This window comes from Micromys minutus (assembly GCF_963924665.1).
Source record: "Micromys minutus genome assembly, chromosome: 11".
Taxonomy (NCBI): Eukaryota; Metazoa; Chordata; class Mammalia; order Rodentia; family Muridae; genus Micromys; species Micromys minutus.
Window position 1 is genome coordinate 38,346,303 of NC_137980.1, and position 12,592 is coordinate 38,358,894.

Below are 12,592 nucleotides of genomic sequence, written 5' to 3' on the forward strand. Positions count from 1 at the left end.
TCCTTGTCAGCAGCCAGTGTCATCACTGCTTTTACCTTAGCTGTTCTGGTGGGGACATTGTACTAACTCGTTCTGGGTTATTTTGTTTTGTTTTTTAGTTCGTATCAAGTATATTTATTTTTTGTGTGCGTGTGATATGGAGCATGTGTGGAGGACATCTATGGAAGTGACTTCTCTTCTACCACGTTAGTAGCAGAGATTCAACTTAACTCATTGGGCTTAGCAGCAAGTTCTTTTAATTTATATTTTTATTCTACATGTATGAGTGCTTTGCCACAGAGACCAGATGAGGACCCTGGAACACCGGATCCCCTGGAACTGGAGTTAAGGATGATTGTGAGCCATCATATATTTGGGAACCATGCTCTGGAAGAGCAGCTGGTGCTCTGAACCATGTTAAGAATTTATTATATATTCTAGATATTCCACAGGACAGAACTATGATAGTGTTTGTGGTGGTTTGAATAAGAATGCTCCCCATAGGTGCATGTATTTAAAATCTTAGTCACTAAGGAGTCAAACTGTTTGAAAGGATTATAAGGATTAGGAGGTGTGGCCTTGCTGGAGTGGGTGTGGCCTTGATGGAGGAAATGTGTCACTGATGATGGGATTTGAGGTTTCAAAAGCCCATACCCAGGCCCAGCCAATCTTTCTTTTTCCACTACCAGTGGTTCAGGATATAGAACTCTCAGTAGCTTTCAAGCACCATGTCTGCCTGCATGCTGCCATGCTCTTCACTATGATGGTAATGGGATAACCTCTAAAACTATAAGCCATCCACAATTAAATGATTTCTTTATAAGAGTTGCTTTGGTTATAATGTCTCTTCACAGTAATAGAATAATGACTAAGACAGTGTTGTTAATTTAACAAAAGTTAGAATCACTTGGGAGATGATCCTCTAGGCATGTCTGATAGGAATTACCTTATGTTAGTTGAGGTGGGAAGAACTGACCACTGTGGGTGACACCATTCCCTAGGCAGGTGAGTTCTGATATGTATGCATTCATTACCCTCTTCTTCTGCCTTCATATTTAATGGAATCAGCTAGATGCTTCATACTTCTGATGCCTTGACTGCTCTACTATGACAGACTATGACCGGAATTTTCAGTTAAAAGAAACCCTGTCTCCTTTATGTTGATTTTGTCAGAGTATTTTCCTCACAGCTATAGGAAAAGAAACTAAGATGGGATCTCTTACATTGGATGAAGCCCAATGAGTAGGTTGTGATTTTGGAAACTAGCCAGGGTATTCCTTAATAAAAAAAAGAATGATGCTGGTCTTACTTGGACCAAATCATTCACTTGCTCATTCACCCATTCTTTTTGAGCATTTGCCTCGAAAGTTATGTGCACTGTAGAAAAGAACAAAGCTTCCTTCCTATTCTAGAGGGGAAAGAGGCACAGGGAAATGAATGAGTCGCCTTGCTGCTGTGTGATGCCCAGTCAGGACTCCCCCATCCTGTGTGTTGGAGGGCATGCTTGGCGTTGTTCCTAGTGTCTGCCTACTAAGTGCCAGTTGGATCCTCCATCACAAAGTCAAAACTATCTCCAGACATGCTTATTACAATTCCCTGCAGGAGGAAAGACCAACAAGAGAGTGGACTGTCCTAGGAAAATAAGAAAATTAGAACCCGGGGTGTACTGGATGGAGCTGTTGCGATCTAAAGCAGAGCAGTAAGGAAGGAGTTCAATAAAAATGTCACAGTTGGCAAAGACTTGAAGGAAGTGAGGTGGAACATCCCTGGCTAGCAGGAGCTCATGTGCCACTAACCCCGGCAGGAACCTGCCCGACATGTTCTGGTGGGTCCCTCTGTCACAGGAGGCATGAACACAAGGCAGCTAACCAGTGCTACTGAGAATATGTGGTCACTGCATAGCCTCAGTTTTCTTTCCTGTAAAATGCTTTGGACCATTTCTGGGAGATCGAGATAACAGGTTTGTGCGAGTCCTGACAACCGGGAGACGATATCCTCTGTTCAAGAAGTCCAAGTGATGTGGCTTAGACAAATTGGAAGGCCAAAGCTTAAAGTGTTTAAGGTATATCATGTTGGGGGAATTCAGAATCAAGTGTGTATTTACGGACACTCTTTGTGAATCTATTGGTCTCACCCTCGGGGTTTACAAAGTTGAATTTTATTTACTGCTCACATGACATCATTTGGGCTGGGCCGGTAGTGCAGAAGGTCTGTAATGTCAAGGGTGATGAAGTCTGGACGTCCATGTGACTTTGGGCCAGCAACCTTATCTCCTGAGTCTGAGCAGCTGCCGATTGTAACATCTGGATTAAATGGCCCAAAGTTATTTCGGTGCACTTACTTATACAGCGGTTTGTATACTGCATTGTCCCACTGTGACCTGGCTCTGTGAGCAAAACAACCCCCTTTCCCCTTTCTCTTCAAGTGACTGACCGTGTTAAGGGAAGAAGCCTTGAATTAAATTAACATCAATTAAACATGCATGCATGCTCGTGTCCAACTTGCAGTCCCCCTTCTTACACAATCAAGGATGCCCTTTCCAGGGAATGGTGCCACCTACAGTAGACAGGCTTTCCACTACTAAGGTAATCTGCACAGACACAACCACAGGCTGAGCTGATCTAAGGCAGTATCTAATTTGACACCTCTTCCTAGGTGAGTCTAGACTGTATCAAACTGGCAAGTAAAAGTAACTTTGAAGGGTGAGAATAATGGCTCAGCATTTAAGAGCACCAGTTACTCTTCTAGAGGCGGAGGGTTTAATACCCTGTACCTACACGACAGCTCACAACTGTTTATAACTCCAGTCTCAGAAGATCTGACACCCTCTTCTGACCTCCCTTGGCATCAGGCGTGTGGTACACATGCACACATGCAGGAAAAACGCTCAGACACACAAACAGATCTTTAAAAAAAGTTTTTAGGGGGCTGGAGAGGTGGCTCGGCAGTTAAGAGCACTGACTGCTCTTCCAGAGGTCCTGAGTTCAAATCCCAGCAACCACATGGTGGCTCACAACCATCTGTAATGGGATCTGATGCACTCTTCTGGTGTGTCTGAAGACAGAGATGTTCTTACATACATAAAATAAATAATTCTTTTAAAATAAGTTTTTAGGACTGTCATATCACTTCCATGATGAATAACGGTGTGTTATGACTAGTAATCTTGACTAACTGATAATAGCTCATAAAATATAAAAATTGTTCATTCCTCTAACTAAAAATTGTTTATTCCTCTAACTAAACCTCTTAGGTTTGAGACCTTCAGGCCATGTTGGTTCATCCTGGGTTTCCAGAAACTACCAAGAGGAGAGGCCAAAATCTGATCTAGGATTGTTGGGTTTACCCTCCACTGCAGGAGGAAGTGGTCAAAATCGGTAGAGATGGCAGATCTCCTGTGGGCTCCTAGAAGCTCACACCCCGGACACTGAGAAAACTCATCTAGAAGCAAAGGGGGTCCCTTCCATCTGTCTCACGGCAGGAAGCCAGAAGCATTGGCTGGGGGGGGGGGAGACACCTGGGGGTGAAGGAAGAGATTATACACGAACATGTGTGTGAGTGTGTGTGTGTGTGTGTGTGTGTGTGAGTGTGGGTGTCTGTCTCTGTGAGCATGTGTGTGTGGGAGTGTGTGGCAGTGAGAATGTATGTGAGTCTCTGTGTGCATGTGTATGTATGTATGTGTGGTGTGTGTGTATGTGTATGTGTGTCTCTGTGTGAGTATGTGTTGGTGGGAGTGTTTGTGTATGTGTGTAAGTCTTTGTGCATGTGTGTGAGTGCATGTGTGAGTATGTGTGTGTGTGTCTCTGTGTACATGTATGTGTGACTCTGTATATGTGTGTGTGCCTGTGTGTGCGTGCGTGTAAGGGATAGTAATAAAGGGAGATGATGTCTGGACCAGGTAATTGTGGAGTAAGACTTATTCTATCTTGGAGCTGCAAACTAAGTTTTTGGCTGGCTGTCCCTTCTCAGGACCTCTGGCCCTGTCTGTCCTGGGCACATTACAGGTGTCACCTGCTCTACCAACACTGCGGACAGATGCACAGAGCTGCCTGCAGGATCAGAGCTGCAGGGAGCCTGCTGTAACCTTCCCCTGTCTGGCAGAAATACCCATTTATAAAGTTTGCTTAACTTTTGACCTGTAAACTTCACTCTGGTAATTTGCAAAAGGAAGTAGAGCAGTGAGGGCTTAAATAAAAGTGTGGTCTAAGGAGACGGCTCAGAGGGTAAAAACGCTTCCCACAGGAGCTTGACCACCTGAGTTCGATTCCCAGTTCCGCGTAAAAGCTGAATTTTGCAGCGTGTGTCTATAATCTCACTCTCCTGTGAGAAATAAGAGGCAGGGGCAAGAGAATTGCTCAGACATCCATGGGCTAGCCTGGGGTATTCAGCCACAGAAACAAGAGAGACTGCCTCAGAAACTAGGTGGACTGTGAGAACCAGCACCTGAAGGTTGACCTTTGACCTCTACCTGCACACCCACAAGGAAAACTGTGAGATGCTTATACCATCCAAAATGTACAACCACAAACACCATAATTAAGGATGCCAGACAATAAACAAAGGCATCAGAGTAGCAGAACAAATACCACAGGTGACACACTGTGACAAAGGCAGGGTGCACTTGCCAATGGGACACCACCTCTGTCCTCTTGTTATGCGAGAAAAGCAAGTTCATATAACATTTTCAGAAATTATTTATTCATTTATACACACGTTTACAATGCTGTGTGGGTTTGTGTATACTACATGCATGCAAGCACCCACAGGAGAGAAAGTTGGATTCCCAAAACTAGGGTTACAGGTGATTGGGAGACACCTGATGTGTGTGCTGGGAACGAAACCAGGGTCCTCTGCAAGGTTATTAGCATTCTTGATGCTGACCTCTCTCTCCAGCCCTTACATGAAGTTTTTATTCTGTCTGTGCTTCCACTAAGTGTTTAAACTACAGAATTGTTAAAAAGCCTTTTTGTGGCCTCACTGCCCCTCCTAAGAAACAGCACAGGAGAAAATGAATGCAGCCTCTGTCCCTGTGGAGACGCTGGCCTTGGGGCAGAGCACGGATAGAGGGGCTGAGATGAATTAACTCGGTGAAGATACTGGGGCGTGGGAAGAGGCCTTTGTTGGAGTTTGAGGGATGGACCCCTGCAAGAGGTAACACTTAAGACTGGGAGTGGGGGTGATGGCTAAGCCCCTAACAGTTCATATTTTCTCAGAGCAGACCCCAGATGGGTTCCCAGAAGTCAGCATCAAACAGCTCACAACTGCCTGCTACTCCACCTCCAGCTGATCTGATACCCTCTTCTGCCCTCCATGGGCAACAGCACTCACATGCACATATTCATACACACACACACACACACACACACACAAACATATACATATATCCCTACTCACAAACATGCATGCACACGCATGCGCATACACACATGTACATTCACATATGCCTGCTCACAAACATGCATGCACATACATACACACATATGCACACACATCACTTTATATCCTCCTTGCTGCCTCCGCTCCAGACCTTCCCCTCCCACAATCCCTCCCTCATCCTCCTCCCCTTCTTCTGTGTGTGGAGACCCCCAGTTATCCCCCATCAAGTCTCTAGGTGCAACCTCTCGCACTGAGGCCAGACAAGGCAGCCCAGTCAGGGAAATGTGTTCCACAGACAGGCAACTGCTTTAGGGACAGCCCCAACTCCAGTTCTTGGGGGACCCATATGAAGATGAAGTTGCCAGTCTACTACATATGTGCAGGGGTGGGGAGGAACCTAGGTCCAGCCCCTGGATGCTCTTTGGTTGGTGGGTTGGTCTCTGAGAGCCCCAAGGGTCCAGGTCAGTTGACTTTTGGTCTTCCTGTGAAGTTTCTATCCCCTTCGGGCTCTCATTCCTTCTCCCAACTCTTCCATAAGTCTCTGGCTGTGGGTTTCTGCATCCATCTAAGTCAGCTGCTGGGTGGAGCCTCTCAGAGCACAGCCGTGTTAGACTCCTCTGTCTGCAAGCATAAGTCATGCTTACCCATGGGATGACTCTCTAATTGAACCAGTTATTGCTTGTCTAGTCCCTTAGTCTTTACTTCAGCCCCCATTCCTGAATTTCTCATGGACAGGATAAATTTTGGGTCCAAACTTTTCACACACTTAAATTTTTAAACATTCTAAAATAGGACGTGGAGAATGAATGCAAATAGCCCCAGGCACCCAGAGGGGCAGAGGATTCCAGAGCCATGAAGTTGGAAATAATTTGTAGCATGGTATTTTGGAGAAACTCTAAAACAAACAAACAAACAGGCCAGAAAGAACAGAGAAAGAGGAATCAGACACTAGGGAGGCCATGTCAGAGTTGGGGCTGACTCTAAAGTCATGGGTGTCATGGGAAGGAGCTGGAGGCTAATGAGACATGAAACAATGGAGTGAGTGAGGCTTCTGGGAACTAGTAAACCAGGCAAGAGTCATGGCCGTCATGGTCTAGATGGATGACAGTCTTGGCTCGACATCATAGTGAAAATGGAGCCAGGAAGGAGCTCAGTTCCCAGCCACTTCCCAGGAACCAACAAACTTCACACCCCAAAGCTGAGCCATTACTGGGAAATGACTTGTTATTGTTATTGTTGTTGACGTGATTGGACTGTGCAGGGATTATGGGAAATTCCCACAGAGCCATCTCTGGCCTAACGTACAGAACATTAGACTCGGAGACTGTAAAGATGGAAAACTTGGCTTCTCTGACCCTCCTTGCAGACTTGAGAGAAAAGGGGTTTTGTTTTGGATGCGATATGTGCTGCTGGGTTTGTTATCCTCTGGCTCCAAACAATATCCCTCCTACCAACTGTGATGAATGTGTTAGCAAGAGGAGGAGGGGGAGAGAGAAGGGCTCTCATAAGTTCCCGATTGTCCTGCACGGCCGTGGGCAGGAGAGCTATGGCTGGAATTAGGGGATAAGGAAGAGAGGGGTGTACACTAAAAGGAAGACTCTTGCCAGTCCACATCCAAGGAGCTGCAACTGTGAAAAGTCTGTTCTGTCCCCAGGACATAGTTGACAGCGAGGAGAGAGGACAAGAAGTTGACAGTCTTTCTGTCCCTGGGGATCCAGAGGTGCTGGGGACCACGAAGAAGGACCCCCAGGTGGTAGACACCACAGAGAACAGTAGCTCCATCATGAGCTTCTTCAAGACACTAGTAAGTAGTGGCCACTGTTTTTCTTCCTCAATGTCATTGTCTCTGTGTCTAATTCTAAGAATCAAGCATACTTGACTGTTGGGGTACCAAGATTGTCTCTGGGGTCATGAGACAAAGTTTCTTCCTTCTAAGGGAGCTGCATTCATCTGTCTGTCAGTGACAAAGGTTTAGAGTGGGAGGTCGTGACAAGAGCATGGGGGTGGGGGTCTTAACTGTGGGATAAGAGCTGTGTTGTAATGGGACCCATCAGTAACTGGTGTCCCATGTGTTTGCATCGCACGCAAATATCACTCTGTCTTCAAAAGGTAAAATGCGAAAGAAGTCGGCAGGATGTGGCACAGGTACCGTGTTTGGACTAACAGAACACAGGTGGCCCTCTGGGAGTCGACTTTGAACGTGGTCAAACTCTTGGTGAATCCCTAAAACCTAATCCATTATAGAATAAAATATTGATTTGAGATGCTCAGCTCTTTACTCAGCTGAAGTGCGGTTTAGTTCCCCACCTTTCAGCGTGGTAAACGGGACCACCCTGAAGAGTCTGTTTGTCTAAAACAAAAGTCACCCTCAAGAGACATTTTTTTTTTAACATCTACATTTCTCAAACTTTTCAGGTTTCGCCTAACAAAACTGAAACAAAGAAGGACCCAGAAGACACGGTAGGCACCTGGGTGTGTGTGTGTGTGTGTGTGTCAGGGTTTAAGCAGAGAATTGGGTTGTCATTTGTGTGTGAGTGTGTGTTGGATGGTATACATATCATGAACAGTCTACGCTAATATATGCACTATATGAATCTACTTAGAAATTCAATAGTGCTGATGGATTGTCCTTAAAGTGCCTTAGGTTATGGCTATGGTTTTGTTTGCTTTGTTTCCATAGTGCTGGGGAACTAGATCCAGAGCATCTTGCCTGGAAGGCAAGCCCTCAACCCACTTAGCTACCCTGCCCTGGTTAATGGCATTTTAGTAAACATTTTAGCTGGGCATAGTGGCACATGCCTTTAAATCCCAGCACTTTGGAGGCAGAGGCAGAGGCAGGTGGATCTCTGTGAGTTTCGGAGCAGCCTGGTCTACAGAGTGAGTTCTAGGATAGCCAGAGCTATACAGTGAGACCCTGTCTTGAACACGATAGAATAGCTCCAGCTAAAGAATGTCACAATAGCCAATCGTTAAATATACAATAGAGATACAAATTACCCCTAACTTACTGTCATTTTCTTTTTCCACATCGTGCTGAGAAAAGGAAATAAGGAAATATCATTTTGGTTTTGGTTTTATATTTGTTGTTTGTTTGTTTGTTTGTTTGTTTTTTCTGAGACTTTCCCTGAAGTCTCTAGGCAGAAACTCTATTTCTGGGGCTGTTAATGTGTTCTCCATTTTCACATTACTTGAACAGCAGATCTCTACAGCAAGACAGTGTTGAACTATAATAGTTGCCACTGGATGTCTGCTGTGAAGGGCCTGGGGGAAGACGGGACTCTGCTGAGCCTGGAAGTTTACAGGCTACACGTGTGGACCTCTCTAAGTAAACTTGGGATGAAATAACCAAGTTACAGATGCTTTTTCTTCCATGTGGCAGGACTCGTGGCCTGTAATAGAACGTGCGGCTTAAATTCCAGAAACCCAGAGGCAGTTTAAGCAGAAAGAGATAAGTGTCCAGTAGGAGTAGTTTGATGGGAACAGGGATGCAGTAAATAGCTTACCCAGCCCCCATCTACTGAGTGTGAAACTGTAGCAGGGATGGAGGGAACGCCCTTTATTTTACCTGGAAAGTTTGCGTTTGAGCTTCGGGTCTTCAACATGGTGGCTGTGTGATCCTAACTTATCCAAAACCAAGTCTCCAATTAAGTTTGTCTACCAGATGCAGGGTTGAGGGAAGGTGCCACAGTGCCTTGCAAACTGTAGCGTTATGTTAGAATATAGTCAGCCGTATCTGCCAAAATCAGATAGCGGATCGATCGAATCTTCTAGAATTCTCTTCTCCCCTTGAAAAACAGATTCCTGAAAGTACTCATTTGCAATGAGGCAGCTAAGGTCAACACCAGTGAATGGTTGGGTCACAGTGTTTCTCTCTTGTTTCTGTGCTTTTCAGTCCCTGGAACTCCGTACTCAGCACACTGGGCTGTCAGCTGTGGAGGATGTGGGTGGTTGGGTGGCTTCCCAAGTGACCTGATTCTTTCTGTTTAGGTGATCCACAGTGCTGATGTGGTCCCCATAGAGCAGATCTTGTTGATAAAGTCTCATTGTCCCATTTAGAGGACTAAAAGGTCCCTATTGGGGGGTGTTTTGTGTGTAAATGAGCCACAAGCATACAGTGCCCATGGTGGTCAGAAGAGACCATCTGATCTGGAACAGAAGTTGTAGGAGGTTGTGAGCCACTATGTGGGTGCTTGGAACTGAACCTGGGACCTCTGGAAGAGCAGCTGGTGCTCTTAACTGCTGAACCATCTCTCCAACCACCTGGGTGACTGCTAAAGTACTCCATAGTTCATGAAAAGTCTCACAGCATTTGTAACTTGAGTCAACAGCTTGTAGTGATTGTAGCTGAGTTCCTATCCCCTCCCATTTTGGCTCAAAAAATTGGTTCACAACAGAAACTTCCTTTGCCTGGGAAATCTGCCCATGTAGAAGTCACTCAAAATGTTTGTAGGTGATACTATTTCCATGAAGGAAATTGGTTTGGGGCTGAAAATCATTTGGTTACCACCACACTTAACCAAGAAAACAAAATCAAGACACAAAAACATCCCTTGCCTGCAGGTGGTTTTTTTTTCTTTCTTTCTTTCTCAGGTGACAATGTCATTTACATATTTAAAGCTGTCCAGTTTGCAGTGGTATTTTTTGGATTTGGTTATGTTTCATTTGATGTTTTAAGTCATGTGGTCACAGCTTAATATGCTACTGTCTTAAGTAAATAGGGATAAGGGGTTGGAGATGGGATTCTGAGATGTATTGATTTGGATCATTTATTTAGGTGACCCTGTTTTTAAAAAAAAGCTAATGTGTGCTTGAGATTGACTCTGAATATACTGTTTAGCGAGTTGTTTTTGAGAACTTTAAAAAGGTAAGTATCCCCATGGTGCTTTGCAGTTGGGAGATGAGTATTCCCATGATGCTTTGCTTGTGTTTGGGAGATGTGAGTGACATACTAGTAGCTAAATGTCACAGTGTCTGAACATACAGAAGAGACGTGTGGGTTTGTATAAAAGCAAATCTCTAAGCTGTGCCTGATGTTGTCCAGAAGGCAACCAAGGCAGACAGTGTCTGTGATGGACACGCCGGGCAGAAGATGTCGGAGACACAGGCTAAAAGCAAGAAGAAACGCCTGGACAGCCCCAGGCTAGGACTCTCCTTTAGAAAGTTCTTTAGGCACAAGGTCTGTATCTCCTCATACCAGGAGGGAAAAGGACCCTGTTCTTCACTCTGATGCTTAGGATCCAGCACCTCATCGGGAGATCCCAAGCCTTGAGTGGCTATGATCAGTGGGAGGTAACTGAAGATGCTGAGACCTGAAATTTGGGCATTTAAGTTCCCATAGCTATAAACAAAAGACTGGCTCCTTCCGAGTGTGAAGCAGGGTTCTGAAATTCTCACCCAGTGTTTCCCAGATATCAGTTGTTGGCATACATACCTTCATCAACTTTACTTAAACATACTATTAATTAATCACTTGGTGTTTTTATACTAAAATTGACTATTCCTATTTATGCTTGTGTTTAAAAAAAAAGGTTCCTATCCTACTATATGAGGAAACCATAATCATTTTTCCTAAGAGGAAAATGACCATTTATGTGGTTAATTAAAAGTAACTTTCTAGCTTATCTATATAGAGCTTTGAATCCAGTGTCCTCCGGACTTTTCCTAGGAAGGCACTGGCTGGTGGAGACTATTAGAGCCATCCCACCAGCAGACTCTTCTGCAGAAAGTTATTAAATGATTGGGAAGTCAGAAGAGAAAGAACACTATTTGAGTTTTGCTTTGTATCCTGGTTGTAAAGTTATGGTATGCCACCTACGCTTTGGGAAATTCTCTTCTGACCCCACAATAACAATTACCTTCCTGTCATCACCTCACCTGCTCCCTCTGTTGACTGAGTTCATACTGAGCCACATAGGCACCAAGTACAGGAAAGCCGTGGATGAAGGCAGAGCCAATGGCATTGGATGGCATGGGCTCAGCTTTGGAGACAAGCTCTTCCTAGTGGAAGGAAGACACAGTCTGTGTCTAAAAACCATTGATTCAAAGGATATCTGAGTTGGGGCCAAATGCTTAGAATTCCTTTTTAAAATATTAACCATTGTACACCAAAGTTAGTGAACCTGTTTTTTGTCTTTTAAAAAAAGTTCCCGAGCTAGAGAGATGGCTCAGCAGTTAAGAGCACTGACTACTCTTCCAGAGGTCCTGAGTTCAAATCTCAGCACCCACATAGTGGCTCACAACCATCTGTAATAAGATCTGATGCCCTCTTCTGGTGTGTCTGAAGACATCTACAGTGTACTTACATATAATAAATAAATCTTAAAAAAAAAAAAGTTCCCAGCTCCATCTTGTCAAATCCCAGGAGCGTGAATACAAATAAAATTTTCCACAGCACACCCACAGAGCAGAATCCACATTTGCATATGCAAATAACACAAGGCCACCTTCAATTTCCCTAAAGGCTTATTTTGTTCTGTAAGGAGAGAAAGATAGGTATTGCAGAAAGGAAGAAAGGAACATGAAAAAGTGGCCTTGAGGTCTGGAGAGAAGGCTCAGTGGTTAGGGGCACTCACTGCTCCTTCAGAGGATCTGAGTTCAGTTCCCAGTGCTCCTCACAGATGTCTGAAGTAACAGCTCCAGGGCATCCAACATCTTCTTCTGACCTATGAGGGCACTGGACTCAAGTGTGTACACACACACACACACACACCCACATACATTTTCTAAAAAAATATTAAAATGTAGTGCAGCCTTATAGACATAGTAGTGCCTATGATCCCAGAACCTACGAAACAGAGGCAGGAGGATCACCCCAGATTTGAGACCAGCCTGGGCTATATATTACGTGCTTGGGAGGGGAGGCCTTGAGTGTTTGAGAAGTCTCCCTCTGTACGCATGTGTGACTCTCTTTACCTCACATCAGCCCTGCATCTTGACATTGATTTCACGTATCACTGAGTTTCACATCTGTAGCATCTTCCCACCATGCCCAGCTCACCCAGGGTCCATCATTTCTACTGCTTCCCAATATCAGTGGCTCATTTGGAAGAGAGTGAAATCCAGACCCTTAAAGCATTAAAGGAGGTTTCCTGTTATCTCAGTCAGGGTTTCTATTCCTGCACAAAACACCATGACCAAAAAGCAAGTTGGGGAGGAAAGGGTTTATTCAGTTTATACTTCCACATTACTGTTCATCACCAAAGGAAGTCAGGACTGGAACTCAAGCAGGTCAGGAAGC

General features: G+C 44.7%; 1 protein-coding gene across 2 annotated transcripts in view; it reads left to right on the top strand.

Annotated features, from left to right (window-relative positions):
* Nucleotides 1–12,592, top strand: part of BCAS1 (brain enriched myelin associated protein 1) — a gene marked incomplete at its 5' end in the record, with an annotated part of 68,316 nt that overhangs the window by 22,998 nt on the left and 32,726 nt on the right. Inside the window, 3 exons of one of the 2 annotated variants that reach the window (XM_080925706.1) lie at nt 7,010–7,159; nt 7,771–7,815; nt 10,397–10,531. In XM_080925706.1, coding sequence (XP_080781832.1) covers nt 7,010–7,159; nt 7,771–7,815; nt 10,397–10,531 — 330 coding nt within the window. The remainder of the gene's footprint in view (nt 1–7,009; nt 7,160–7,770; nt 7,816–10,396; nt 10,532–12,592) is intronic. The other variant, XM_080925707.1, reaches the window with a different exon arrangement.